The sequence below is a fragment of the Tetranychus urticae genome, chromosome 1 (genome assembly GCF_039701765.1).
Source record: "Tetranychus urticae isolate SD_2017Ah chromosome 1, NJAU_TeUrti_SD_1.0, whole genome shotgun sequence".
NCBI lineage: Eukaryota > Metazoa > Arthropoda > Arachnida > Trombidiformes > Tetranychidae > Tetranychus > Tetranychus urticae.
Window position 1 is genome coordinate 29,741,695 of NC_142958.1, and position 26,208 is coordinate 29,767,902.

Below are 26,208 nucleotides of genomic sequence, written 5' to 3' on the forward strand. Positions count from 1 at the left end.
AAATTAAAAAATAACGTCGGTTTTTACTCAACCTAAAGAAAATTTTCATGAATTATTCATTACTGACTATTGCAAATCGTGTTTAAAACTTCAAAATTTACTATTGATAACAGACATACTATTGATAACAGTTAAGTCTGAGTTTACATATGACTGAAAATTTATCAAGCATTAAAGTTACACGATAAGATGAATTTGATAAAAAGATCAATAACTGTACAATAGCGATCGAAGTTTGAGACTTTATTTTCATTTTCTTAAGACTTACAAGATCATCAAATATTAACTTTTAATGTAAAGTTTGTTAGGTTTGATTTTAGTTTCAATTAATTAATGAAAATAATTTTCAGCAAATTAGGCTATTTAACATCATTTACAATGACTTCATCACAATACGACCAGAATTCGAAAGAATTTTTATTTGCATAGAGATTGGAAGCGATTTCATTTCCTTTGATGGTGGGTTCCTCTCGAGCTTTTCTTTTATTACTTCCTGGATCATCAGTAGTTCACAATTATATACATGATTTGAAATGGAGTAATTGTATCAACTTACTTATTTCGATGGTATCCTGTGTTATACTTGAGCCCACGTCTGATGGTGTTTCGTTTAATAACTTTATTATTTCATCAGCTCGGTCCTTGAATACCGATGGTGAGGATTCTGGTGTTATTTGGGTTGATTTATCCATCTATCCAATGACTTAAAACCTGACACAATTATTAACATTAAATTATATTATTAAACTTTAGTATTATTAATTAAACAAATTAAATACTTTGAACTGGACTCACATAATCAGACGATGCAAACTTTTTACAGTTTTACCTAGAGGGAGCTCGTTAAAGACTAGAGGATATGTGCGATTTTCAATTTTTACTGAGATCGATTTTCGATTTTTAAAAGCACAATGATATCAGAAAAAATTCCCAAAAAAATTTAATTTCTTGATTTTTTCAAAAAAAGTATCAGCGGATCTACAGAAGTGTCTCCTGGCTCGAAAGGACGTGTTTTTAAGGAGAGCGATGAATTTTTGTGCGAGAAAAATCGATGAGATCGATCTTAAAATCGGATCGGAACATCCCTTAAAGGAGGGGACAAAATCACGCCATTTGGATGAGAGAAATAGAGTTGTATTGCTTTCCATAATATGACAATGAAATGACAATTAACTGTGCAACTAGCTTGTTAGATTGTGCCATTTGATTGTTGATTTTTGTATTTAGTTAATAAATATTAAATTGAAACCCTCCAACCTGCGTTTACCATTTACATTAGATTTTTGTAAACATTATTTTTGTTTTTTTGGTGAAAAGAAAAGTGTTTTAAGTTTTGGGTTTGCCAACAGTTGATATTATTAATCATGGTTCTTTTTGTTGTCTCTTTGTCTAAAGTTGCTTCACCAGCAATAATTAATGGTGAAGGCCAATTCTTTGCTCGTCATCTGTCCAGTATGCCATCAACTCATTATTTTTGGAGAAATCCAACTGAAAAGGTTAGTTAATCAAAGACAAAATACTCAAGTGTAAATGCTACTCCAATGGAATTCTTTTTGATAATAATGGATCATCATAATCCAAACTAACCCTCTTGAATGGTGATGATGGTTAGTTGAATTTTGTTGGTGTTATTGTTTGACGAATACTCAACAGAAAGGCGGTAACAAAAAGTTCGATATTTTGATTATGTTGAGCTACCTTATCCTGATATTTGTCCAAAAAGTTTATTTCCTTTTATTTATTTCTCTCTGGCAATTGTTTCTAAAGCTTAGTCATTCCACTTGACTCCTATCTTAATGATATTAATTCTGGTCTTCATGTTCACTTTCCTTTTGTTATCGATGATTTCCTACAAAAATTACGATTCTTAGAAAGAGTTTAAAGCTCGCAGACAGCTGTTGAATACTTTACGCTGGCATGGGACATCAGGCGCATCTAAAGTGATTTCTCCTACCGCAATTAAAAATATCACTATCCAAACTTGTGGTCCATTGTATGAGGAATGGAGAGAAACAAGGAAAGCTTATGCTGGTGCGCCTAAAGAAGGTTTATCTTTTAATGTTGAGTATGTGGATACCAAAGAGTATGTCGCAAATGATAAAGCCCCAGTAATTCTAACCCTTCATGGATCTCCTGGTTCACATCAAGACTTTCATCCATTGATTAATCATCTAGCGCCTAAAGGAGTTCGTATCATCGCCCCGAATTGGCCAGGTATTTTTATTCTTTGCATCAATTTTTCTGTTTTCTTGAAGTACTCTCAAGGCTAATCACATTATAATTTACCTTCTCCAGTATATTCTGCCATTGATCGAACAAAATATTTCCGCCATTCGTCTCATGAAAAAAGAGAATATCTAAAAGATTTCCTAAAAGCAATTGACATTGACAGGTATTTGAAATTTTCCATCCTTTTTACGTGTAGTCAAACTGTCATCCGTCTATATCTTTTATTTTCATAGGTTGGATATGCTAGTAACTCATAGTAGTGCCGTGTTTCCTGCCCTTGATATGTGCATTAATGAACGATTCCCTGTTAATTCTTATACACTAATCAATCCAGCTGGACATAGAAAAATAATTGGCATGAAGCCTGCTTGGTTTATCGATAATCTCATTCGATTCACTCTTAATCCTACTGGCCGGGCTATTTTCCGTAAACTTGGTAAATATGTTTTCGCATTGAAAGGAGTTCCAGTTCGTACTGACTCTTTGGATGATGTTATACACGCTGGTACTGTAATGTTTCTCTCAGAATCAGAAAGAGTAAGTTTATGATTTAATTTTTTTACTAATAAAACTTTATTCACCTTGACCAATTAATATTAACGAATATTTTAAAACTCATTTTCATACATTTAGTTTACTATCTTAATTTTATCTTATTTTCCTTATACCTGTTTCTATTTTCTCCTTGATCCTATTAATTATGATTACCATTCTAATCTTCCTTTCTATCGGTTTTCTTTTCTTCTTATTTCAGTTGTCTGGATTCTTGGAGACCTTAAGGCAACAAAAACCAAATCTTTTGTACATATACAGTGAGAACGATAAATTGGTGGAGAAACAAATTTTCTATGAAATGGCTCAAATACTTGATGCCAAGGAATCTCAATATTCAAAATATGATGCCGAAGGAAATTGTATCGTCCGAGGTCAGTTTACTTTTGTTTATCATCTTCACGTTACCATAATCTTTTTCTCAATCGGTACTTACAATTGAAATCGGAAATTCACCAATTCGGGACAATTTATTTATCTATTGAATGCTTAATCGGTGAAATGCAAACATTGAAATCGATGTATTTCATGAATAGAAAAGATACATTTCACTTGAAGTGTTATACAATTTTTACTGTAATAATCTTTAATAGAATCGATGACTGTAAAGTTAATTCATGCTATCAGTATCGTCAATGAAAGTATCATAAACTTCAACATGAATTATCTCAACACAAAGTGCCTGATAATCAAATTTAATAGAGTGATCATTTAACTTCCTATTTAGTCCAATGAAGTTGTCACTTCGTGTGGTTCGATTTTGTTGTTGCATTCAAGATTATCATTTTTAGAACTTTGTCCTCTGTGCATATGAAAATCAGTGGTGTTCATGATTTTCTAATCAGGATCTAACATTTCTTGATTATAAGATTTCAACCGTTCAATTCAATGATCGTGTCATATAAATGACTCATATCTCTGCACATCATCCTCTTGGCAACAACTTCAATCAAAGCAATTACATTGTTATAAAAAATGATTCACTATCTTACAAATCTTTTTTTCTCTGAATAATTTCAGGTTCTCAGGATGATTGGATGAAGATTATCCAGTTCGCAAAAGGTGGACACTATGCATTCCTTAAATTTTCAAACATTGTTAATCCAGCAGTTGAAGAACTCTTGGACCAAGTAACTCGACATAAGAAGCAAGTTGATCTTGAAGTTAACTCAATTGGACACCAATCCAAACAAGCATTGGAATTTAATAATCACAGCTCCGAAAAGCAAGAAGAACAAGAGAAGCTCGTTCGCAAAATGCGATTTTAAAGAACTCAAATATCACTAGCGTTTCGACAGCTACTATTAATTGTTATTGGACTTATTTTTGCCACAACAAAAGCTTTCAACTGCAAATCGTTTTAAATTGGTGATTGTAATATTAGCTGTTTTTGTCCTACTCGAGACTATGTATGTCAATTTGACAGACTGTCATTGATTGTTTCAAAGCTGTTTCTTTCTTTGTATCCATTTATCTACCTGTCCATGACCAATTTTTGTCGATTTACTGATTGTTAAAATTATTGTTCAATATAATCTACTGATTAATGTTATAAATTGCCTAGTTTCTTCAACATAAACTTTTATAAAATAGAAAGACAAAGACGGAACTCAATCAACTTTGACAACATATTTGGTTGAAAAAAATGAATGAAACTTTAATTTTAATAAATGATCATTATAATTTATTGGTAACTGTTTGGTTTTTTAAAATTAAATTTGAAGTAAATTATGTTTTACATTATCTCAAGCTAAAAGTATGATCGTTCGGTTGACCAACTGAAGTATCTAATACAATGTATCTGTCAGGTAATGAAATGAAAAATCCATTGTCTAGCTCAATTCAAATTCATTTCAAATTGTTTACTTCATTTTATATTAAATCTGTTTTATATAAAGATCATCTTTATGACAATCAAATTTAAAATATGGGAAACGAAGCCAGTGAAGTCAAATTAAATCTAGGTAACTATTTAAGAGACAATGACAACTGTTTCGTCAAAATTTGAAGAGTACATTTAAAGTACATGTAATTATAAATTTAAATAACTAATCTCACAAAATTTGTTATTGAGAAAAAGCGTTTCTCATCAAGTTAGTTTGATTTTCGTATCCTTCTTTGCCTTCATCAGCTGAATATCAATTGAAATATCGACGTAATTTCATTAGTTATATTTTGAGACAGAATGTAGTATCATGTCAGCTGCATGATTTAATATGAATGATAATTTATTGGATTGAGATGAGAACTTTTTCAAAGAGAAAAGTGCCGCGTTCTCAAATATTATTTATTTGCACTATCAAAAACTTTGTTTTGAATATTAAATTATTACAATGACTATAGGCATGATGTGTAACTAATTAACAAATCTGGCAATGAAGAACAGCAATGACTTTTTCACGTGACATCAACTGTAATTTATGCCAAACTAGCAAGAGATAATTCACAAAATTTGTACTTGTTAGCCATGAAATTACAAATGATGTTAACAGTCGATGAAGTCTAATGACCAATACACCAATGCCAGTTCACTCTTTTTTATCCTTTACAGTCTCAGCAGATTGGTCAGTTTTATCGGATTTTTCTGTAGACTTGGCCGTTAACTCTTCCGTAGGTATATCCAACATTTTTCGTAACATATCAGCAATTTTGGCATTTTTATCTTTCTTAACTTTGGCCTTAGATTTCAAACGTTCTTCTTCTTCTTTTTTAGCTAATGCTTCTTGGAACCTTGGATCTGATCTTTCGATATTAAATCCGAGGTATTCTCTAACTTCTGCAACTAACTTTTCACTACGTTTCTTGGCTTCTTCTTCCTCTGCCTGTTTAATTGCTCTCTTTTCGTGGAAAGCAGCAATTTGTTCCTCTCTTTTTGCAAGACCAGCAGTTATTGAATCTTCAGTTTCTTTCTTTAAGTTAGCGATTCTTTGTTTCTCCAATTCATTATCCTTCAAAAGTTTTTCCAATGAAGGGTAGAAAGTTTTCTCGAACTTGTCACGAAAGTCCAATTCTTCCCTGTTGGGCCAACAAACACCCGGCTTGAGTCCACTATCTTTACCATATTGTGCATAGAAACTCCTGACATGTTCCCGTTTATATTCTCTCAACTGATCAAACTTAACAGGCGCTGAAAGTTGTCTCCTTTCTAACGCCTTTAATTCATCATCTAAACCCGAACGATCACAAATCTTAGATATTTGTTCCTCACTTAAGTCTTGCCATGGTGATTTAGCTTCAACTTCTATCGGTTGCAGTGCCAAGTCTTCTTCCGGCTGAGACTTTCTGAATGGGTTTTTGATAGGCCAAAAAGATGCCAAACTACGACTGACTGTTATCTAGATTATAAAATTTTTCAATCAGAAATATGATACAATTTGAAAGAGAAAAAAAACAAACCTGAGATGTAACCGATACCAATTTAGGTGAAGAAACAGAAAGTAAACTCATTTTGAGGAAAAATACAAACAGATTAAATGAACTGTTCAAGTTAATTAATAAATTTACAATGAATTTGGATAAAAAATGAATTAAATTAAAGTTTAAATCGGTAATAATAATCAAAACACTTCATATATTCACTATTCATCAATTACACTCATGCACCATATGTTTACATTCTCATCACATCAACTCTGTAATAAACCAATAGGGAAAATAGCGGTTATTATAAACTCTCAAAAGAGTTGACCATTAAATTTTCATCATCGTATTGATAATTTATTGATGAAAATTTCCAATGAAGCTTGATAGTCATTAGTTAATTTAATATTGAAATAATTATCTCAATTAGATCAAATAAAAAGCTTAACCACACATTTTCACATATTGTACCTTAAGTTAGAAACACTACCACGGTGCTTGATTGTGCGGAAACACGGTAATATTAAGTGCAACGTTCTTAATTATCTGCATTGATAAGCAGCTCAATTTTAATAGAGCTTAGAGTAACAGTTTATTCAGTAGAATCAGTTATCTTTCTGATAGTCAATCAGTGATTGTGGACAAATATACATGGTGTGAAGCAATATTGAATATGGCATATTCATCCCATTTGTTAATCATAAGTTCAGGATAAGTAATGATTTTATTGCAAATTATTCAAAAGATTGAATGATATTCATACATTGCACAAGTAAACTGACCATTATTGAAGTCTTCAATGGTAATAATTTTAGTCATAATTGAAAACGGTTTCATGAATCGACTCAAAATTTTTAATTTAGATAAACTAAGAAAGCTGCTTTGACACCTGAAAAAGGGTGTCTCTAGGTCTAGCTATTCTAATATTAATAGCTAATAATATGCTCATTATTTTCAAAAGATTGTGTGAATAAATCTTGTTTGTTTTCCGATTGTCCAATATTAAAGCTTAACTAAAAATAATATCGAGATCGATTCCACCAAGAGCATAACTCATTGCATGAATTTCCTTAATTTGTTCAGAAAGATAAAAACTTATTTCAAGAAAGAAACGAGCTTCGATGTTATTCATTTCTCGTAAGAAATTGGCTAAACTTATGTAATCATAAGACGGCTTAATATTAGGCGACAGGTGATATCCAAAGTACAAAGGTAAAGTACAATAAGCGACACATCAAATGATGCTACTTAATTGATTAACTTCAACAATAAATGATGCAGATGATGATAATCAGCCAACCTTTGGATTTTTTATCGAATCAAGATGAATCTATTTTACAGATAACCAGTTCATATAAATAAAATAAAAAGACATTTGATTCACAGATATGAAAACAAAATACTTGCAAGAGTAAATAAACTTGTTAATAAACTTGTTCAGTGAAACTAGTCGAGATTCAAACAAATTATTTGCTTGTAACAAAATTCAACTTTTTATAATATAATAGTTTCTTATAGTTTTTAACTTTAGTGTAATAAAAAAAACATTTCATCGAGAACTCGTTTCCATTCCATAGGTAAGGGAGTTTTGCATTATTGAAATGTGTGATCATTGGGTGAATTATTATGTGTCGAATGTGTCAAGTTAATTGTGGAAAGGATAATTTGCTTAATTGCTAACTGTCTTTGTGTCGTTAAAAAGATTAGAAACTGTTCTTACATCGACAAGTTTTGAAAGGTAAGAATATTTAGATGCTTGTTTGTCAATTCATATCAAGAAGCCTTTCGTATTGGAATTTGATTTGACAAAAATCAATTTTTGGTTCAGATTCAAAACTGTACTTGTCCAGGAACCGTTAATAGTTTGTTAAATTGTCATCTATCGATTCATTGAGCCAAAATTAAAAGACTGGAACATCATTTTGTACCAACTTTGGTCACATGACACATCACATGACTCGTTTTTGTTTGTAAACAAGTCAACTGACTTTTAAGTGCAACTGGCCTCATTACTGTCTTTTATGTCTCTTTTTTTCATTTCCTAAGATTATTGACGTATTTTCATTTATTTCAAGTTAAAGTTTCCTCAATTTTATTCTACTTTTTGGTTTTTTGTTTTTTCAGTTTCACATTTGGATCTGTCAAGATGTCTACTATGATGTCAGTGAGATTTCTTAGACATTTTAATGTCTTAAAATCAACCAAACTTGTTTACCCTCATATGAGATTGATGTCCGCTCAGGCTCAACCCTTGGAACAAGTGAAGGAAGAAAAAAGTAACAAGCGAGAAGTAAAGAAAGAAAAACTTCCAGAAACTAATTCATTTATTATGAGTATTTTTTCTGGACAAGCCAATGTAAATCAAGTATTTCCTTATCCTGATGTTTTAACTGAAGATCAAGTGGAAACCTTAAATATGGTCCGTGAACCCACTTTGAAACTTTTCAATGAAATGCACGACCCATTAGTTGCCGAGCTAAACGGTAAAGCAGATGATAAAACTATACAAATGCTCAAAGATATGGGTTCTTTTGGTCTTATGGTTCCTACAAAATATGAAGGCGCTGGCTTGAACAACACTCAATATGCTACCTTGGCTGAACTTAGTGGTCAAAGTGATTTAGGATTAGCTGTTACATTGGGTGCTCATCAGTCAATTGGCTACAAGGGTATTTTGCTCTTTGGTAATGAAAAACAGAAAGACAAATATCTCCCTGATTTAGCAACAGGTAGGAAAACTGCATGTTTCTGCTTAACTGAACCAAGTGCTGGTTCAGATGCCGGTTCTCTCAGATGTAAAGCTGTTCTTTCTCCGGATGGATCTCATTATATACTCAATGGAAGCAAGATTTGGATTTCCAATGGTGGTCTTGCTGATATCTTCACTGTATTTGCCAGAACTCCAGTTATAACATCAAGCGGAGAGGAAAAAGAAAAGGTTACAGCATTTATTGTTGAGAGAGCATTTGGAGGAGTAACTAGTGGCCCAGATGAAAAAAAGATGGGAATCAAAACATCAAATACCGCTCATGTTTATTTTGAAAATGTTAAAATTCCAGTAGAGAATGTGCTTGGTGAAATTGGTAATGGATTCAAAATTGCTATGAATGTTTTGAATAGTGGACGGTTTGGAATGGGTGCATCGATGAGTGGAACCATGAAACTTTGTATTGCCAAAGCAACTGATTTTGCAAACAACCGAATACAATTTGGAGATAAAATTGCCAGTTTTGGAACTATTCAAGAAAAGATTGCAAGAATGGCATTAGCTCAATATATAACTGAATCGATGACTTACATGGTCGCTGGTAACATGGATAAAGGATCAACAGAATTTCAATTAGAAGCAGCTATTTCAAAAGTCTTTGGATCTGAAGCTGCTTGGTTTGTTTGTGATGAAACTATTCAAATTTTAGGAGGTTCGGGTTACATGAGAGAAACTGGTGTTGAAAAGATAATGAGAGATCTTCGTATTTTCCGTATATTTGAAGGAACAAATGATATCCTTAGATTGTTTGTTGCCTTAACTGGAATTCAAAATGCTGGTTCTCATTTGAAAGAATTACAAAAAGCTATGAAAAATCCTGTTGCCAACTTGGGAATGATTTTTGATGAATCAACTAAAAGAGTTTTCCGGGCTGTAGGATTAAGTTCAGGACCATCTCTTACTGAATTTGTTTCACCTGAATTGGCTCCTTCAGCTGCTTTGGTATCCAAATCAGTGACAAACTTCGGAGCAACTGTTGAGCATCTTTTATTCAAGTACAACAAGAAAATTATTCACGAGCAATTTTTACTCAATCGCTTAGCTAACTCAGCAATTGACATTTATTCAATGATTGTTACCCTTTCAAGAGCCACTCGCTCAGTCCAGAAAAATTTCCCATCTGCACAGCATGAAGTAAACATGGTCAAAGTAATTTGTAATGAAGCATCATCTCGAGTTCATCAAAATCTTGTCGCCTGTCGAAGCTCTGAAAAGTTAAATGACTTGAAAAACCTGAAGAAAATTTCAGAGTCGCTTTTTGTTAACAATGGAGTTTCTCATCGCCACCCTATCGAACGAGATTAACAAAAGAGTTTCTATTTAAACTGAAAAATTTTCGAAATTTTAAATTATATATAAATTTTTGTACCGACAGTTTTCGAGAAAACGAGGTCAAAGCACAAACTTTCCTATGTTTAATAATTCATATTTTTTCATAGATCTCATTTTTCTGATGTAAAATTTTTATTCCAACCAGAAAATTTACTCATTCCGGGAAATAAAATTTCAATTTCCTCTACAACAGATCACTTCGACTTTCGTTAAACCTCGAGCTTCGAGTGACGGTACGATTCAAAGAGCTAAACTTTTTACGTCGATAAAAATGGTAGGTACACATCAACGATTGGACACATTTTTTCAATTTATCAACAGTTCTCTTGATATGCATTGATTTCCGTTGATGTCTCTTGCGAAAATTTGTTCAGTTTTCCTATCGATATGCTATTATTATTTTATTATTGTATTCAAAAGATTATTGAATAATATATGCTCATTTTTTTTCAAATGATCGGATAAAAAATGTTGGGGAATGATGGGGAAGTATGAAAACATGGATAAGTCCAATGTCTAATTGTGTTAATTGTGTCTTATTAGTAACAACCCAGAAACAGCATGTCTAGAGCATGATAAAAGAAAGGTCCAAATAAAATCTTATTGACTTTCAAAAAACTCAGTCTCAACTCACTACAAAGGTTTCTGCTCTAAACTGCATTGCTTCATATCGTAATCAGACTCAAAAGAGTATTTCCCAGATTTTCTAAATAATAATTCTTCATTTCAAGTGATCTGATTTATAATTTATGTGTAATGCTTTGTGCATTATTTAATGATCACCTCTTCAGCCCTTTTTGATGAATGTTTTGAATGTACCGCTTAAGATAATTTTTAATTTTATTTACGCAATTTTAATGAACTCATTACCTCATACATTTCAAATTGATTTTGACAATGCTTTTTCATTTGCTAACTGCTTTTTACTCTTTCTAACAAATTTTAATTTATTCATCGTTTTTATCATTTGATTTTCTGTTGTGACAATTTATTCATTATTTGCGTTTAAGCACTTCGATGGGACAAAAGAGATCAAAACTTGAGCTTAACAAAGTTGTTCGTGAACCAACGAAACTTTGTATTTCTAACTCATTGGTATCCAACAATGTTGCTGCCATTGAAGAAAGGATAACCAATAAAGAGAATGAAAATGTTTCTTCTCTCAATCTTCAGAATCATCTTAAAAAAGGCTTGAATACCTATGCATCGACATCGAAATCGTCAGTACCAGCATCCATCCAAAGCAATACCACCTGTAAACCCAGTGATTTTCAGCTGTATCTGGGGACCATTTTGAAAAAGCTACAAACCAAAGATGATTCCGATTTTTTTGCAACACCAGTTACAGACGAGATCGCTCCACTTTACTCAACCGTTATTTCTCACCCAATGGATTTTAGTACAATGAAAAGGAAAATCAATCAAAATCTTTACAAAACAATAGAATCTTTCCAGAATGATGTTAAGCTCATCTGTGAAAATGCCATGCTTTACAACGCGCCTTATACTGTTTATTATAAAAAGGCGGAAAGATTGTGGCGTCATGCTGAACAAAAAATTTTCACCAAAAAAGCTCTCATCAAGTTAGCTCGTCGATATCGCGGTCTAAACGCAGCTATTGAATATGAATTGAAAAATAAATCGAATGGTGGAGTTTTGAGTGCTGAATGTGCTGACAAAAACATCGCCATTGAATCAGTCGAAACGCATCGTAAATTGATTGAAAGTCAACATGACTGTGATATGGCAGAGGATACAACTATGGATATCTCACCGATTCAATCATCAACATGTATCGAAAACTTGCAGTGCAGCTGTTTGAATACACTAAAACCTGCTGATAAAGAGAATACCGAATTGAGTAAAAGTGAAACAACCAATAAAGAAGATTTGACTGCTGAACAAATTTTAGCCCATGTGGATAAAGCAGCAAAAAAACTTACCAATCGAGTAAAATATAAAGGATCCCATTTAAGTATCTTACGTCCAAAGAATGATGGAACCACGACATTGAAGATAATTAGTGAAGTAAAAGAGAAACCAGTAACGTTGGGAAGTTTGGTTGGTCCTTTATCCGATGGTCTTTTTGATTTACCGCCCTACAAAGAACCTGAAGAAAATCTCGTTAACCTGATTGACTCTGTCCCTACAGAACCTTTCTCGTCATTTCTACCCTCATGGGACTCAAGCTATGCTACCCTCAGTCAAGAAGAAACTCGAACATTGATAGAAGCTTTTGGAGATGATGATGTTTGTTTTCAATATACACATAGTATTTTATCGTTTTCTGATGGCAATGATTTAGCCATGAACATGGCTGACCGGATAATTAAAACTCTTACTGATAAACAAGGCAAAGAGCTCGAGGAACTAGCTCTAGAGTTCAATATAGATGAAGAAAATTTAGAGGAAAATGAAAATGAAAGCAAAGATGAAGGCGAAACGGAAAAAGAAACAATTTACGAAATAGAAGCCATTGATATAAGTTCCGATGATGATGAACCTCAAGTTCTAAGCTCTCAATTCATATCGAATCCATTGAATGAGCATCAACCAATCAATATGCAACCCTCGACGTCTTGTGTACAGCCAATATCGCTGTCAAATGATGAAATGGAACTGACTGAGCTTGTTAATGATGAAACAACAATTTTATCCGATTCACAAGATCATGAAACTTCGACAAGACCAGATTGTATGCTTCTTGAAGATATCATAAGAGACTTAGAAATTGGCAATTAAATCAAACAATTATTGAATCTCATAATTTAACATCAATATTATCATATTCATCTCCATAAGATTTCTTGATCTGTACATTTGAAATCACAAAACTCAATTTTAAACAAATTTTAATTCTTTTCACACCCAGCTGACAGTCTGCCGACTCAAAAACATGAAAAATAATTTCATAATTTTCTGTGATAATAAAAAAGTGTTTTCATTTCTTTCCAAGCTTTGATTGTCTTTATTTACCTGAATTTCACCTTTATCTATCATCAGCTTATGTATTGTTTAAACATGAACTTCCTATCATACTGTATTTTTTATTAGTAAACTTTACCGACTTCAATTTCTGAATTTCGGATTCTAGTTATGAACTACAATTTACTTGCCATTAGAATGTAATCATTCTATAACAATAATGCTTGGTCCAAGTCTTCTTACAATCTGAAAATAAGTTCAAGAATAATTATTCTTACTCTAAAAAGTTCCAGGTTCAATGAAGGTTAGTGAATTTTTTGTTTAATTGTTAGCAAGTTCAAAACTGGCGGTGAAATTTTGCAACTTGCAGCACAATACAGTTAAGATAACTGAGTCATCCTGTAGATGGCATGAGTTTTTTTGGAAAGGCCTATTCGTACAAAAAACTTGTACGAATAGGCTTTTTGACTACAGTCACCATTGAGATAATGCACCGCACTGGGAATAGCTTATTTTCACTATTCTTCGGGCAGCGTAATTCATGATTTTCAATCTTCCTTATTAGATCAAATTTAACCTTAAATTTTGCTTTAATCTGATTTTGCGAGTTTTTGGATTAAAATTTCACGTAAGAAAATTGAATTAAGTCAATTGATAATTAAAGAAATCGAATCAAAATTTGACGAAATTCAAAAGTAGATATAACTCCTCCTCAATAGGGACCATTGAAAAAATGAGTGCATTATCTCAATGGTGACTGTATTTGTACAAATGCGAATTTCAACGCCATCTCTTGTGTAATTCAAACACTAAGCTTGATTTCAAAAGGTTAACAATCATAAGGATGAGCTAAACTTTAATTTAATCGAGTTAAGGACAGTCCAGTGGACAGAGAGTAGGTTAATACGCTAAGCTTTTTGAAAGGATTGAGGGTTCAAAGCTGGTCTGATAATTATTTTATGCCAATGGCTAAATCAAAAGAACGGTCGATAAATTGAAAAGTGCTTAATTTTTTGCTTCGATTGCCTTTCATAAATGAACAAAAGGCAATCGAAGTTCAACTTTGACCTCGATTTCCTCAGAAACTATCTACCAGAGGAATCTTTAAACTGCACAAATGAACTCAGTTCTCATGTCCCTACAAAAGAGTCTAAATGTGAAAGAAACTAATTTTTACCCGTTTTTTGCCCATTTCTGTCAATTTGTGCATAAATGTGGTAATTAGTCCCTACAAATCCACAAAGTCTCAAATCTTAATCTAAATAATCAAGTTTTTGACACTATTCCATAGAGTTTAAACAGACGCGCCGTACTCTTAAGCCAAATAAAAGTCTACTACATATCCAAGGATGAGAATCTTATCAGATATTTTTTTGTACGAATAGGGCTTACCAGTTTTTTTATATGTAAACAAATGTTTGCTGCCGATTTAAATCATCTGCCTGAGATTAGTGTCATTAGTGACTATCAAACTATGCCATTACTTATCTTGATATTAGTTACTCTTGTGTTTCAGTAGATTATATATTATAATTTATCATTGTACTTACATTAAATCGCTTTCAAATGGTGCTATTATTGTGATTAGTTTATATTTACCTTTTTTAATTGTTAATCTTTACTATGAGTTCAAAGTTAAATGGATGACCTGTAAAAAAATATCATCTTGCTTTAATCGATAGGCTTAATAGATTTGAAAATAAATATCTATCAAATTTAGACAATGGATGAAGATATCTATCATCATACCGAGGAAGATGAAAAGAGTCAAGAGTTAACGATAAATGCCATCACTTTGAACTGTTGGGGATTGCTGTTCTTCTCAAAACATCGACTCCAGCGTATACAATCTATTGCTGATTATTTGGCTGAACAAAAATATGATATTGTTTTCCTCCAAGAAGTGTGGGTCAAATCTGATTTTGAATTGATTCGTCAGCAAACCTCTTCTTTCTACAAATTTGCCTACCTTTTTCCAACAAAGAGTATTCTTGGAACCAGTGGTTTAGCAATTCTATCCAAATGGAGTCCAACTCACATTTCATTCATGCCATTCACTGTTAATGGATCTCCTTTTCGTCCTTGGCATGGTGATTGGTTTACCGGAAAAGGTACTGCTTATATTCGAGTTGATTTACAAGATATGAGAATCCATCTTTTCTGTACTCACATGCATGCCCAGTATTGTGACAATGAAGCCATAAGTGATCAATATTCAATTCATAGGATTTGTCAATCCTACCAATTGGGTAAATTTATCAATATGACAAAAGATTTAGTCCATGATACTGGTAAATCTAGTGAATTATTCATTCTTGCCGGTGATCTTAATACTAGTCCTGGAGAATTTCCATTCAAATTGTTGGAATCTATCACTGGACTTCATGATATTTGTCATTCCGTTTCCAACGAAAGTGAAGATGGCACTGTGAAGCGTCGGACAGATTTGGTTACTTGTGGACATTCCGAGAACAGCTACACTGAACCTTTCCCCAAAGGTCAGAGTAAAGATGATAAGAATAGACACAAAATACAAACAAACGCGGGTAAACAAATTGATTTTCTATTGTATAAATTAGTCAATCGACGTGTCTGTGATAGAAACTTGGAAACCAGTGAAATAAAATCTTCTAATCAAAATTTCGTAACATGTGTCGCTGAGAAGCTTCCATGTTTAACTAAAGATCCTAAAACTGGACTTTCTTTCAGTGATCATCAACCGGTTGCAGCGCGATTCAAAATTACGAGACAAACTAACCAACATAAAGCTCAAGAAAATGGTGATGCTGGCTATTATAGTAACAGTAATATAAATTTAAAAAGATCCAATTTCGAGGTAGTTGACTCAAATGGATTTATGAATTTTTCAAGTGACTCCGAGAAATGTCAAAGTGTTGGTGGAACAAGTCTACAGAAAGCTGCTAAATTAATACGATGTTACATCAATGAGAATGAATCTTCAAAGCACAAGTTAACTTATTTCCTGGCTTTTTTTTGTGTTGCCTTCATTTTAGCTTTGACCATGGCCAACTTTTATCATGGTTTCATGAATTCGCTGTTGTTGGTAATCTCTTGTACTCTTTTAACTGTTATATTTGTTTTTATTTTCCTAGTTATTGAGTTTGTCTATAGATTTGAACAACACGGGATATGCAGTATAATTGAAGAAATGAATTGCTCTTTATCAACATCAACCCCTTCATCTGTCAACGATCTACAATTATAAAGATTGACAGATGGTGAAAAAAATAGTCTCACTCAACCTTCTTACGAAAATTTGCTCCGATATTTGCACAACTACTCAGGCTCAAACATCTATATCACTGATACACACCATTCAACTGCCTTAAAGGATAAAGACAGATTCTCCATTTTAAGTAACAATGATAAAGTAAATCAATTCAATTCAGATAAATTGAGAAACATAATTTCTCAATACATCTTCGATCAAAATAACTTTATGACACGGCATGTCTATTTCATCAATGGATTAACACCTACAGCGCTTTCTCATTTCTTCGCCTTTTTCCTTTCCAAGCAATTAGACCAATTCCAATTTAGTTGCAAACAATCTACTAATTTTATTCCCATCCTGATGTATACAGCTTCGATCAATGGCAGAAGTATATTTTGTTTAAACGTTTTTTTTCTCATAGAGCCTGACAACCTTTACATTGTCACTATTGCCCATTCACCTTTCAAGCAAACAAAAAAGTGAGATGGAAAAATGAATGAATACAATTATCTGGGTTTCGCAAATTCTGAAAGACGATATCAATGTTTCCCTGGAGCCTGGTGGTTGTTGAATTCCTCCTATCTTTACCTTCATTAAATGCAATTGACTTTTATTGCAGCAATATATAGTAACCTAAAAGACTTGCAATGTCACAATTTTGTGTTTCAATCTTCAATAAATAAATCAAAACAATTTGATTGAAAAATTGTCAACTTTTATTTTCATCTACCCTTTATCAAGTTAATAAAATTGAGGTTCCGAATCAAATCATTATTATTCACAATTAGTAAAAATACAATATAAAAAATAGTCGAGGAAATTTTCCGGTTGTGTAGATGAACCATAATCAACCATTAACAGCTGATTAACCAACAGTATCCTTTGAACCGTAAACAATATTTTTAATTCATGGGCTTTTATAAAACGAGGGGCAACAATACATTATACAATATACAATTCAACACAAATTATTGAAGTAAATTAAGCGAAATTAATTATAGTCATTGTTTCAAAATGTCTAAATTGTGAAGACGTATTTATCTTATAAAGACAAAATTGATGTTAAAAGCAAAATAAACAGTACAACATATTTATTGGAATAGTCCGCAATATTTGTATCACTATCAAGTTAACTGATTGCTGATGAGCAATTTAAAAAACTTAGATAACAATAATTAAAGGAAACTTGGCGGATTCACAAATTACAACAGTCGATTGAAAAAAATTAACCAATGGAAATGAGTAACTGGACAAAAAGACTAACCAATCAGTTATTTGAAGAGTCAAGTTAAATTTAGCTCAAATGAAGATGAATATCAAAGTAAACTCATTATTGAACAACCTTTGTTCATCATTGTTTGATCATATATCATCTCTTTCACCTTTACACAACCATCAGCATCATCTAAATCCAGAATAATTGTTTATTTTACTTTCAAAAATCCGATTAATTTACCTAAAACTGTTACTATTAATTTACGATGTACTTGGGGTGTTCACATAACGAAGCAACAGTCAAAGGATAAATTATTGAAACAACCAAAGCCTCTCTCATTTTCATCTGTATCTAAACTTAAACCAAAACTATAGGATAATTGTGGTAACCAATTAAGGATTAAACGAAAGTCAATCAAGTAAAAATTTGCTTCTCTCTGTTTAATTTAAATTATGAGTAACTCAGGCAATGAAAATGAAAGTGATAATGAGACAACCACGGTTGACAACACTGATCCTGATGAGGGAAGACCATCAAGTCCAGAGTCTAGCAGTGACGATCTGCTTCAAGTATCAATTAATTTTGACAATTTGTGCTCCATTTGTTTAAATGAAGTTTCAGTGACCAGTTATGCCGATGGGTGTCTTCACAAATTTTGTGGTCGATGTATTTTTGAATGGGCTCGTAGAAGTCAACTTTGTCCCATCTGCCGTACCTTTTTTGCCAATATAATAACAAATGTGCTTTCCGATACAGACTATGAGGTGATCCCGTTGGAGGAAAGGAGAGCTTCTGTGTTTAATTTTATCCGAGATTCATGGTGGACAAACAACAATAGAAACCAACCATCAAATCGAAACATTTTTGCTGTTCGCCAATTTTCAAGACAACCTCATAACCAGCGTAACCAACAACCTCACCCACAAATGGTTCAGCAACCACAAACAGCCTATCAAGAGGAACAACAAGAGCCACAACCAAGAGGTCAACAATCACAACCAGAGATGGAATTGACTCCAGTTATTCGTGGTATGGATAACCTGTACATTGAGAACCGAAGACCTCGTCGACCATCAGCTTGTGCTCCATCACCTGTTGCCCATCCTCGAATAATTTGGGCTTCAAATCGGTACAATCGTAACCCCAATAGACCTCCAAACAACCGACAAGCTCCACGTCATCGTTCGAACCCTCCATCAACCTCATCGCCACCGCCACCACCTCCCCCAGCACATCAATCCCGAGGCAATTCAACTCATTCCTACCCAACATCTCGCGCTCCTTTCCCAGCACCCAATCCTCATTTAACTTCCCAAACTGGCTCAACCTTTCAAAATAATAATAATAATAATGCTCATCACAGACGAAACCAGGGACAATCAAATCGATCTTACAATGATAGAGGTCATTATAGGATGGTCCAAAGTGCATATGTTCCATATGTTCAGCAAAATTACAATAATCACAATTTTAACAATAACATTAACTATCACCGTTCCCGGAGTATTCCTAATAACATCCATTCATTTCCTCAAAGGCCACTTCGACCTTTGGTCGGTGTTCGTCAAGAAAACATATCATCATCATCATCGACAACATTAAATAACAATCAAAACAACACACGACCAAACCATCGATTCAACAATGACGAAATGAATTGAAAGTTTGAGCAAATGAACATTTTAGTTTGGAGTAATCAATTTTTAAATATCAAAAGTATAAATTCATCCATTTTTATTTTAAAATAACAATAAATATCAAACAGAATTCAACAGATTTTAAACATTTTTTTTATAACTTTTCATTTCATGGGATAACAGAGAGCAAATGAAGCTATGGTGATAAAATTGATTGAATTTCCATCAATCATTCATGAGCAGCTCGAGAATGAATTAAATCAACAGACCAGAAGTAGATTATCTTATTATACAATACGATTGGAATTACAACTTTATCTCTTTCTGGTCTACTCCTAAGGCAGTGAGCAATGCATTCATCATACAGGTTCGTTGTTTTTTGTCTTTTGTTTTAAGGAATCGGACTAAAACATTTCTTACGTAGGTTAGATTAGGTTTGGTTGTATCGTCACTTTGTACTTGTTGAAGCTGCTGTTCCAAGCGAGTAACTTTACTCTGAAGCCTGTGAAATAAAACAAACAGAACGTTATTTGTCAGTGAATTTATGCAAGGTTATGTGAAATCTTGAATAAGCAACTCACTTGAATGTATCAACATTGTACTTCCACCGAAGCTCTCGAAGAGCACATTCATTTTCTCGAGCTGCAAGACGAGTTTCAACAAGTTCAATTTCTTTACGAGCCAACTCATTAACATAGAATAATGAGACAGAATTACTTGGCATTTCCTGGTTAACCATGCTTACGGAATTTAGCGAAGGTCTAACACTAGAGACTTCAAAACGACTATCACTATCACCTAGATTGAAATCATTGTCTGTGAAAACGGTTTCAGAAACGCTTGCTCGGGAACCATGAGAACCACGTCGACTATCATTTGATTTTTCAATTTCTACTTCCCTGTGAGTTGGTAAGACAATAGCACATTCAGTTTTCCTTTGTTTCCCATGATTAGAATTCATTAATTCCAGGTTTGTTTGTGTTTCTTGATCACGTGAAGTTGATTGAACACTAAAATTTTCAAGATTAAGATAAATAAACAAGAAGATGCATGAGAAAATGTTCAAGAACAGACACAATGAAAAATCTTACATTTCTGGTTCTTCCCTTGTTTCTGGCTGTTCAGCAATTGTTTGAGTCCATTTGTTATTCAGTTTACGAACTTCATTAACATCACCAACAATTCTACGATCAAGCTCGTTTATTTTAACCTCATCATCGCATGTTTCAGATTTCCCAATCGCTTCTTGAGCAGACAATTGTCGAGTCAATTCATCACATTTTTGCTTAAGCTTTTCAATTAACGCCTGGTTCTTGATATTTTCAGATTCATATTTTCCACAAATCGAGCTCAATTCATTGAGACTATCTTCCAAAGTAGCTAAACGTTTCTCCTCTTCTTCTCCTCGTTTAGCAAACAATTCTTTTGAGGCCTCCAAATTTTGAAGAATAACATTCTTCTCGCTGAGTACAGTTTTATAAGCTCGAACACAGTCTCTTAGTCTCAATTCAACAGTAGCCAATTTATCTTTCTGTTTGTTAACAATACTTTCAAGTTTTTCACAGTGTGCACAGTTTGATGAGGTATTGGTTGACATATTTTATAATTAGTTTACGGTAGCGAAATGATTTCATAAAGCAACTTTTTTATCCACATTCAAGTTCAAACAGCAAAATTAAAGGGACAAGTTGAATACTGATGTAGGAACTATATCACATATGTTTCAATTTAACAGACTAATTTGAATGAGTTAGTTTATTTTTCGGAAAATAGTCAGAAATCGAAAAATATTTTTCTGATTAAAATCCACATAATGTACAGAATTAAAGCTTCAAATACAGAAGATAACAATTTGTAAACAAGAAGCTATAGTCAATAATATTTTGGAGTCCAAAATTTGGACGATAACTACAGCTCCATCTTTTTACGAAAAACTGTAATTTGTATAGCTTCCAATCTGTGATAATAGATGGCAAACATTATTCAAACTCCAATAAAATTTCCAGGTTTATTCAGGTTTAGGTTTTGATTAACTTTAACAATAATGTCAATTAAAGATAATCAATGTTTCAAGCTATTTAATATTTCAACATGTTTAAGAAAATGTTTGATTTCTCTCTTTTCTAGTTGGTCAAGAGAGTTGACGGAGTTGATCAAACACGTTGATAAAGTATCGATCAAAGATCTAATGTTGATAAAATTTTAATTTGGTTCTTGAGTAACTCAATTTTTAGCTTGATCTGCAAATGAATAAAAGAAGAAATTGATGTTCGAACAAGATTTAAATTTTATGAAATTCATTCAAAGAATTCGTTTTACATTCATTTATCTTTTGAGAATGCACAACAATGAACATAGATTAATAAAAATTTTAGACATTTTTGAACAAAGTTATGAAATGAGCAACATTTGACTAACCATATACAATTAGCACTAACAATGAGTGAGATTGTAGTCACAATATTAGGTAATGTAAGCACAGAAAGACAAGAATTATGATTAAGACTAGAAATTAATGATGAGCTCTCGATGAGCAAAAGAGATCGTCAGAATGCATTCATATGGAAGAAGATTCTGTCATATTTTGAGCCAGTGGAGCATTTAGCGGGCCAATCATCATAAAATATTGGATCAGATTAGTCCTGGTCGATATACGAATAAAACTGCAGTTTAAGCGAATGCCAAGAGTAATCTGGTTGGTATAATTTTGGTGGAAATGCATTTTACTGGTTGTAATAGATTTGAATCAAGTTAAATATTGATGGAAACAAATTGATGGTGTTTACGAAAAAGAAATTACATTCTTAATTATGCTTCTTCCTCAACAATTTAGTTTGAAAAAATAGGGTAGTTTTCCTGTTTTCTTTTGCCAAAAATAATCATAAACAGCTTTCAAAGCAATGAGAATAGTCAAAACCGCACAAATTCCGCTAAGTATATCTAGAAAATGTAATGGCACATTAGATTGAGGGCATATTTCGGAAATGGGCAATTGATGAATTGGCAATCTTTCTTTATTCCGTGTTATGAAAAAATCCATCCTGTTATTAGAGTTGGTGCAATATACTTTGTTTATATCTGAAACCTTTTCGTGGTGCTTTTGAAGCCACTTTTGAAATGTTAGAGTATTACAGTCACATGTCCATGGATTTTCGGAGAGGTTGATTTTGAGAAGGTGAGAAAATTGTTCCAAGATATGTATGGGCACTTCTTTCATTTGATTCCGCTGAAGATTTATGGACAATAGATTTCTCAATATTTTGCTTATCTCAAGATCTTGCAGGCCACTAATTTCATTGTTATCCAAATAAACAGCGCGAACAGTTGACCAGGATGAACTGTCGGCTGCCGACAGGTAAAAACTGCGAAGACGATTACCATTTAATTGAACTATTCGTGCTCCAAGAGGTAGATTTTTCGGAAGAGATGTCAAATCACGGTAGCTACAGTTAACCATGAGAAGATCTTTCTTGATCATAAAACAATCACATTGGTGACAAATGGAAGTTTGCTTAACAGAGTAAGCTTGTTCGACAGTCATTTCTTTCCATTTAACAGGCTCAGAACAGAGGATATCCCACGGTTGTCTAATCATGTTGGTCCCTTGTTTGGTTGGATCTCGATTTGAGTAAATTAATCCACCTAACTTGACAATTGATGGGTTATTACAATCTAATGGGTTGTCATGTATGTACAAACTGAACAATTTGTTTGGTTTCAATTGGTCCAATCCATCCATGCTTTTCAGAAAATTCGATGAGACATCAAATTTTTCTAGAAGTGGAAAATTTCTAAGGGCATCATTCAAACTTATGTAAGTTAAACGATTGTGACTTAAGTTTAAAAATGTTAAAGAAGGTAGCGAAACCCAGATAACGCTGACAATCAGGTTACTTGAAAGGTCTAATTCTTTTAGATTGGATAATTTGGTGAAAAAACGTAAATCAACCAAAGTTAGGCCATTCCATGATAGATGAAGCAATTCCAGTGACGCAAAAACTTCTTCGTAGGAGCCATTAGTTAACCAAGCCACAATTTGATCGATTGTTTCAGAAGACTCGTTCACCTGTAATGCCAATTTTGAATTATCTTGAGTCTTTGAGGTCTGGTTTATGGCATTAGTTATTATCTCCAAATAGCCAACATGGCTACAGCTTATATTTACTGGATTTGAATAGAAACACCAACAAGAACCTTTATCAGGTTCAAATGGATCACTTGAACATAAATCACCATAATTTCCGTTGGTACCCTAGTTAAGTGATGAAACCAAAGATGAAAAGAGCAAAGTTTTAGTGAAATATACATCAACAAAAATTAAACGGTATATTTTGATATACACATGTACAGTTTTTTACTGGAAATTTAATTTGCTTACCTTTTCAACGAGCGATGAAGCCAAAACATAATCGATGGAATAAAAGATGGAGGGTAAAATCAAAAGGAGACAAGTTTTGAGTATTCGAGCTACCATTGAGTCAATATTATTTTTCCGGAATCAGGTTGAGAAATAAGTTTGTTTTTAGGTTCAATCAACCAAAGGAATGGCAAAAGTAAACAAAGACTTTAAGATAAGCACAGTTATAATATTTGAACATTAAAGCAACAGGTTGTTACAGCGAAAGTAAAGATGATGAAGAGATGTACCTCTTATCCGAGGTTTATCTCTGATCATTATATGATCACTATATATTCTATGGTTTTTCCTCAACACGTATTTAAATGATGATAATCAGGTATGCTTAATTAAGAAGGTTTAAAAACCACTATGAAATAAATACCAACTGGGCAACAAGTGCAACGCGAAATTACACCACAATATGCTCCACAGTAATAATCCACTTGGAAGTTCAACACATGATAATCATATTATAAAAGAAACACAATTGATATTTAACCAGTTAGTTAAATATAGTAAATATAGCATTTAATTGAAGATGATATTGGCTGTTATTTTTACAAGGTTGTTTCACCATAGATGAGATATACAGGAAAACAGTTATAGCTGCGTGATTAACATGGGATGTTCAAGTTGCTTATCTTATGGTAATAGAAAGACTAACTATAGACACTTTGTTTACATACTTAATCTGATTTGCTTGCGAAATGTGTTTAGACCAAAAGATCAAACAATATTTAATAATAAAATTAAATAAATAAGACTATTCATAATGTTAATAATGAACATAGAAGAAAAAACTTGTTGCTTCAAATGAAAACAACCTTCACTTTTTTGTCTCAAAAAATTGATCGATGGTGAGAATGATCTTGAAGAAACAGCTTTAGTTAATGATGTTGTCCTTAAGAGAAACCAAGAAAAAGTACAATTAGAATGAGTTGAAACCTTGTTTGAATAGTTTTAATTGTAAATCGAAGGTGAAACAACACCTAGGACCATTTTCAATCATTGAACTAGTGCAGTTATTATACATTAATTTCATAAAAGGTAATAAAAAACTCAAGACAAATTGAAGTTTGAATATCCCGGGTTTTATTTACATTAGGTTGAATTTACTCTTTGGGTAAAACTCACTAGGTTAACATGTGATTAGTGTTGTTTTTGCATCTTTTAACAATTATTATTATTAGTTATCAACCTGCCTATTTCCCCGGTGAAATGATCAAGAATAGTTTACGTTTGATGGCTCAATTGCGGACAATCAAGACACCTCCAATGGCATTCAATTCTACTTACGCTCTGATGTATAAAAATTACGGTGATCCATTGGAAGTTGTTGAAAAAGTTGATGTAACCAGTTCTGTTTCGTTAGACAAACCTTTAGAACCTAATCAGGTATTGATTCAATATATTGCTTCAACAATAAATCCATCTGATATTAATACTATCCAAGGAACCTATGCAATCAAACCCAGTTTACCAGCTGTTGGGGGTAATGAAGGTGTTGCCAAAGTCCTTAAGACAGGATCACAAGTAACTAATTTAAAGCCTGAAGATTGGGTTATACCTGCTAGACCTGGTTCAGGTACATGGCGAACTCATGCAATAACATCTGAAGGTGATCTGATGTTGATAGACAATGAATTAGACTTGCCTGCTGCAGTTCAGTTGAATGTTAATCCACCTACTGCTTACAGGATGCTCAAAGACTATGGCAATTTAAAACCCGGTGATTGTGTTATTCAAAATGGTAGTAATTCAGCTGTTGGTCTTCTAGTCATTCAATTATGTAAAATTTGGGGTTATAAAACTATTAATGTTGTTCGGGCTCGACCAGATCCTAAAGAGACGGAAAAACTGTTCAACTCATTAAAAGATTTAGGAGCCGATCATGTTGTAACTGAAGATGATTTAAGAAACCGCGAGGTGATGGATAAAATTTGGTCAAGTGGAACTCCTAAACCAATCCTTGCTCTTAATTGCATCAGCGGGGAAAATGCTACCAACTGTTTCCGTTATTTGGGTGACAATGGAGTAATGGTGACTTATGGTGCAATGTCCAAAAAACCACTAACCCTTCCAGCAGGTCCATTTATTTTTAAACATCTTATAAGTACTGGATTTTGGGTTACAAAGTGGAAGAAAGAACATGCTGGTAAACCTGAATATACAGAAATGACACAAAATTTAGTCAATCTTTTCAAAGAAGGAAAATTACAAGCACCGAAGGTGATACCTTTCAAGTTTGAAGATTACAAAGAAGCTATACGGAAAGCTACTGCACCTTACGTCGAAGGAAAAGTCATTCTTACACCTTGAAATGTGATAAAATAGAGGTTTCTGAAAATTTATGTTTTTATGTTCTATACCAATAATATTAGATGTTAATTAATAAATTTTTAACTAGGAAATTCTTCCATTTAATTATTTCAACTGAACTACTAGAGTTATCAGAATAAATTCAATTAAAGATCAGACTAAAAGCTACATTATCTAAGGTTTGAGAGTAATACATTTCGAGAAGAAATATTATGTTTACATGTTGTTTGAGATAAC

At 32.9% G+C, this 26,208-nt stretch overlaps 9 protein-coding genes and 1 long non-coding RNA gene across 10 annotated transcripts; 6 read left to right on the forward strand and 4 right to left on the reverse strand.

Annotated features, from left to right (window-relative positions):
• Window positions 1-228: 228 nt before the first annotated feature.
• On the reverse strand, window positions 229-1,076 carry LOC112538810 (uncharacterized). Its single transcript, XR_003082163.2, has 2 exons — window positions 557-1,076; window positions 229-493 (listed from the first exon to the last, which is right to left on the reverse strand). It is a non-coding gene; the product is annotated as an uncharacterized LOC112538810 (long non-coding RNA).
• Window positions 1,077-1,170: 94 nt separating this feature from the next.
• LOC107361982 (uncharacterized protein F35H12.5) lies at window positions 1,171-4,468 on the forward strand. Its single transcript, XM_015928952.3, has 6 exons — window positions 1,171-1,496; window positions 1,872-2,214; window positions 2,296-2,392; window positions 2,463-2,766; window positions 2,984-3,155; window positions 3,802-4,468. The coding sequence occupies exons 1-6, from the start codon at window positions 1,365-1,367 to the stop codon at window positions 4,047-4,049; spliced, it is 1,296 nt and encodes a 431-aa protein (XP_015784438.1). The 5' UTR covers window positions 1,171-1,364; the 3' UTR covers window positions 4,050-4,468.
• A 579-nt stretch (window positions 4,469-5,047) lies between these two features.
• Window positions 5,048-6,380, reverse strand: CRIF (growth arrest and DNA damage-inducible proteins-interacting protein CRIF). The gene is made up of 2 exons (XM_015928954.3): window positions 6,178-6,380; window positions 5,048-6,116 (listed from the first exon to the last, which is right to left on the reverse strand). The coding sequence occupies exons 1-2, from the start codon at window positions 6,226-6,228 to the stop codon at window positions 5,310-5,312; spliced, it is 858 nt and encodes a 285-aa protein (XP_015784440.1). The 5' UTR covers window positions 6,229-6,380; the 3' UTR covers window positions 5,048-5,309.
• A 1,476-nt stretch (window positions 6,381-7,856) lies between these two features.
• On the forward strand, window positions 7,857-10,430 carry LOC107362076 (very long-chain specific acyl-CoA dehydrogenase, mitochondrial-like). The gene is made up of 2 exons (XM_015929080.3): window positions 7,857-7,879; window positions 8,266-10,430. The coding sequence occupies exon 2, from the start codon at window positions 8,288-8,290 to the stop codon at window positions 10,211-10,213; it is 1,926 nt and encodes a 641-aa protein (XP_015784566.1). The 5' UTR covers window positions 7,857-7,879; window positions 8,266-8,287; the 3' UTR covers window positions 10,214-10,430.
• Window positions 10,431-11,146: 716 nt separating this feature from the next.
• Window positions 11,147-13,195, forward strand: LOC107362107 (bromodomain-containing protein 7-like). The gene has a single exon (XM_015929113.3). It carries the CDS (start codon window positions 11,258-11,260, stop codon window positions 12,980-12,982), a length of 1,725 nt encoding a protein of 574 aa, XP_015784599.1. The 5' UTR covers window positions 11,147-11,257; the 3' UTR covers window positions 12,983-13,195.
• A 1,380-nt stretch (window positions 13,196-14,575) lies between these two features.
• Window positions 14,576-17,098, forward strand: nSMase (neutral sphingomyelinase). Its single transcript, XM_015929086.3, has one exon. The coding sequence runs from the start codon at window positions 14,889-14,891 to the stop codon at window positions 16,389-16,391; it is 1,503 nt and encodes a 500-aa protein (XP_015784572.1). The 5' UTR covers window positions 14,576-14,888; the 3' UTR covers window positions 16,392-17,098.
• Window positions 17,099-17,739: 641 nt separating this feature from the next.
• Window positions 17,740-19,399, forward strand: LOC107361520 (uncharacterized). The gene has a single exon (XM_015928359.2). It carries the CDS (start codon window positions 18,069-18,071, stop codon window positions 19,275-19,277), a length of 1,209 nt encoding a protein of 402 aa, XP_015783845.1. The 5' UTR covers window positions 17,740-18,068; the 3' UTR covers window positions 19,278-19,399.
• On the reverse strand, window positions 19,334-21,129 carry GCC88 (GRIP and coiled-coil domain containing 88 kDa). The gene is made up of 3 exons (XM_015929010.3): window positions 20,345-21,129; window positions 19,835-20,263; window positions 19,334-19,755 (listed from the first exon to the last, which is right to left on the reverse strand). Exons 1-3 carry the CDS (start codon window positions 20,848-20,850, stop codon window positions 19,560-19,562), a joined length of 1,131 nt encoding a protein of 376 aa, XP_015784496.1. The 5' UTR covers window positions 20,851-21,129; the 3' UTR covers window positions 19,334-19,559.
• Window positions 21,130-21,516: 387 nt separating this feature from the next.
• On the reverse strand, window positions 21,517-24,165 carry LOC107361991 (protein singed wings 2). Its single transcript, XM_015928962.3, has 2 exons — window positions 23,632-24,165; window positions 21,517-23,505 (listed from the first exon to the last, which is right to left on the reverse strand). Exons 1-2 carry the CDS (start codon window positions 23,725-23,727, stop codon window positions 22,075-22,077), a joined length of 1,527 nt encoding a protein of 508 aa, XP_015784448.1. The 5' UTR covers window positions 23,728-24,165; the 3' UTR covers window positions 21,517-22,074.
• A 666-nt stretch (window positions 24,166-24,831) lies between these two features.
• Window positions 24,832-26,063, forward strand: LOC107361992 (enoyl-[acyl-carrier-protein] reductase, mitochondrial). The gene has a single exon (XM_015928963.3). The coding sequence runs from the start codon at window positions 24,871-24,873 to the stop codon at window positions 25,969-25,971; it is 1,101 nt and encodes a 366-aa protein (XP_015784449.1). The 5' UTR covers window positions 24,832-24,870; the 3' UTR covers window positions 25,972-26,063.
• Window positions 26,064-26,208: the final 145 nt, after the last annotated feature.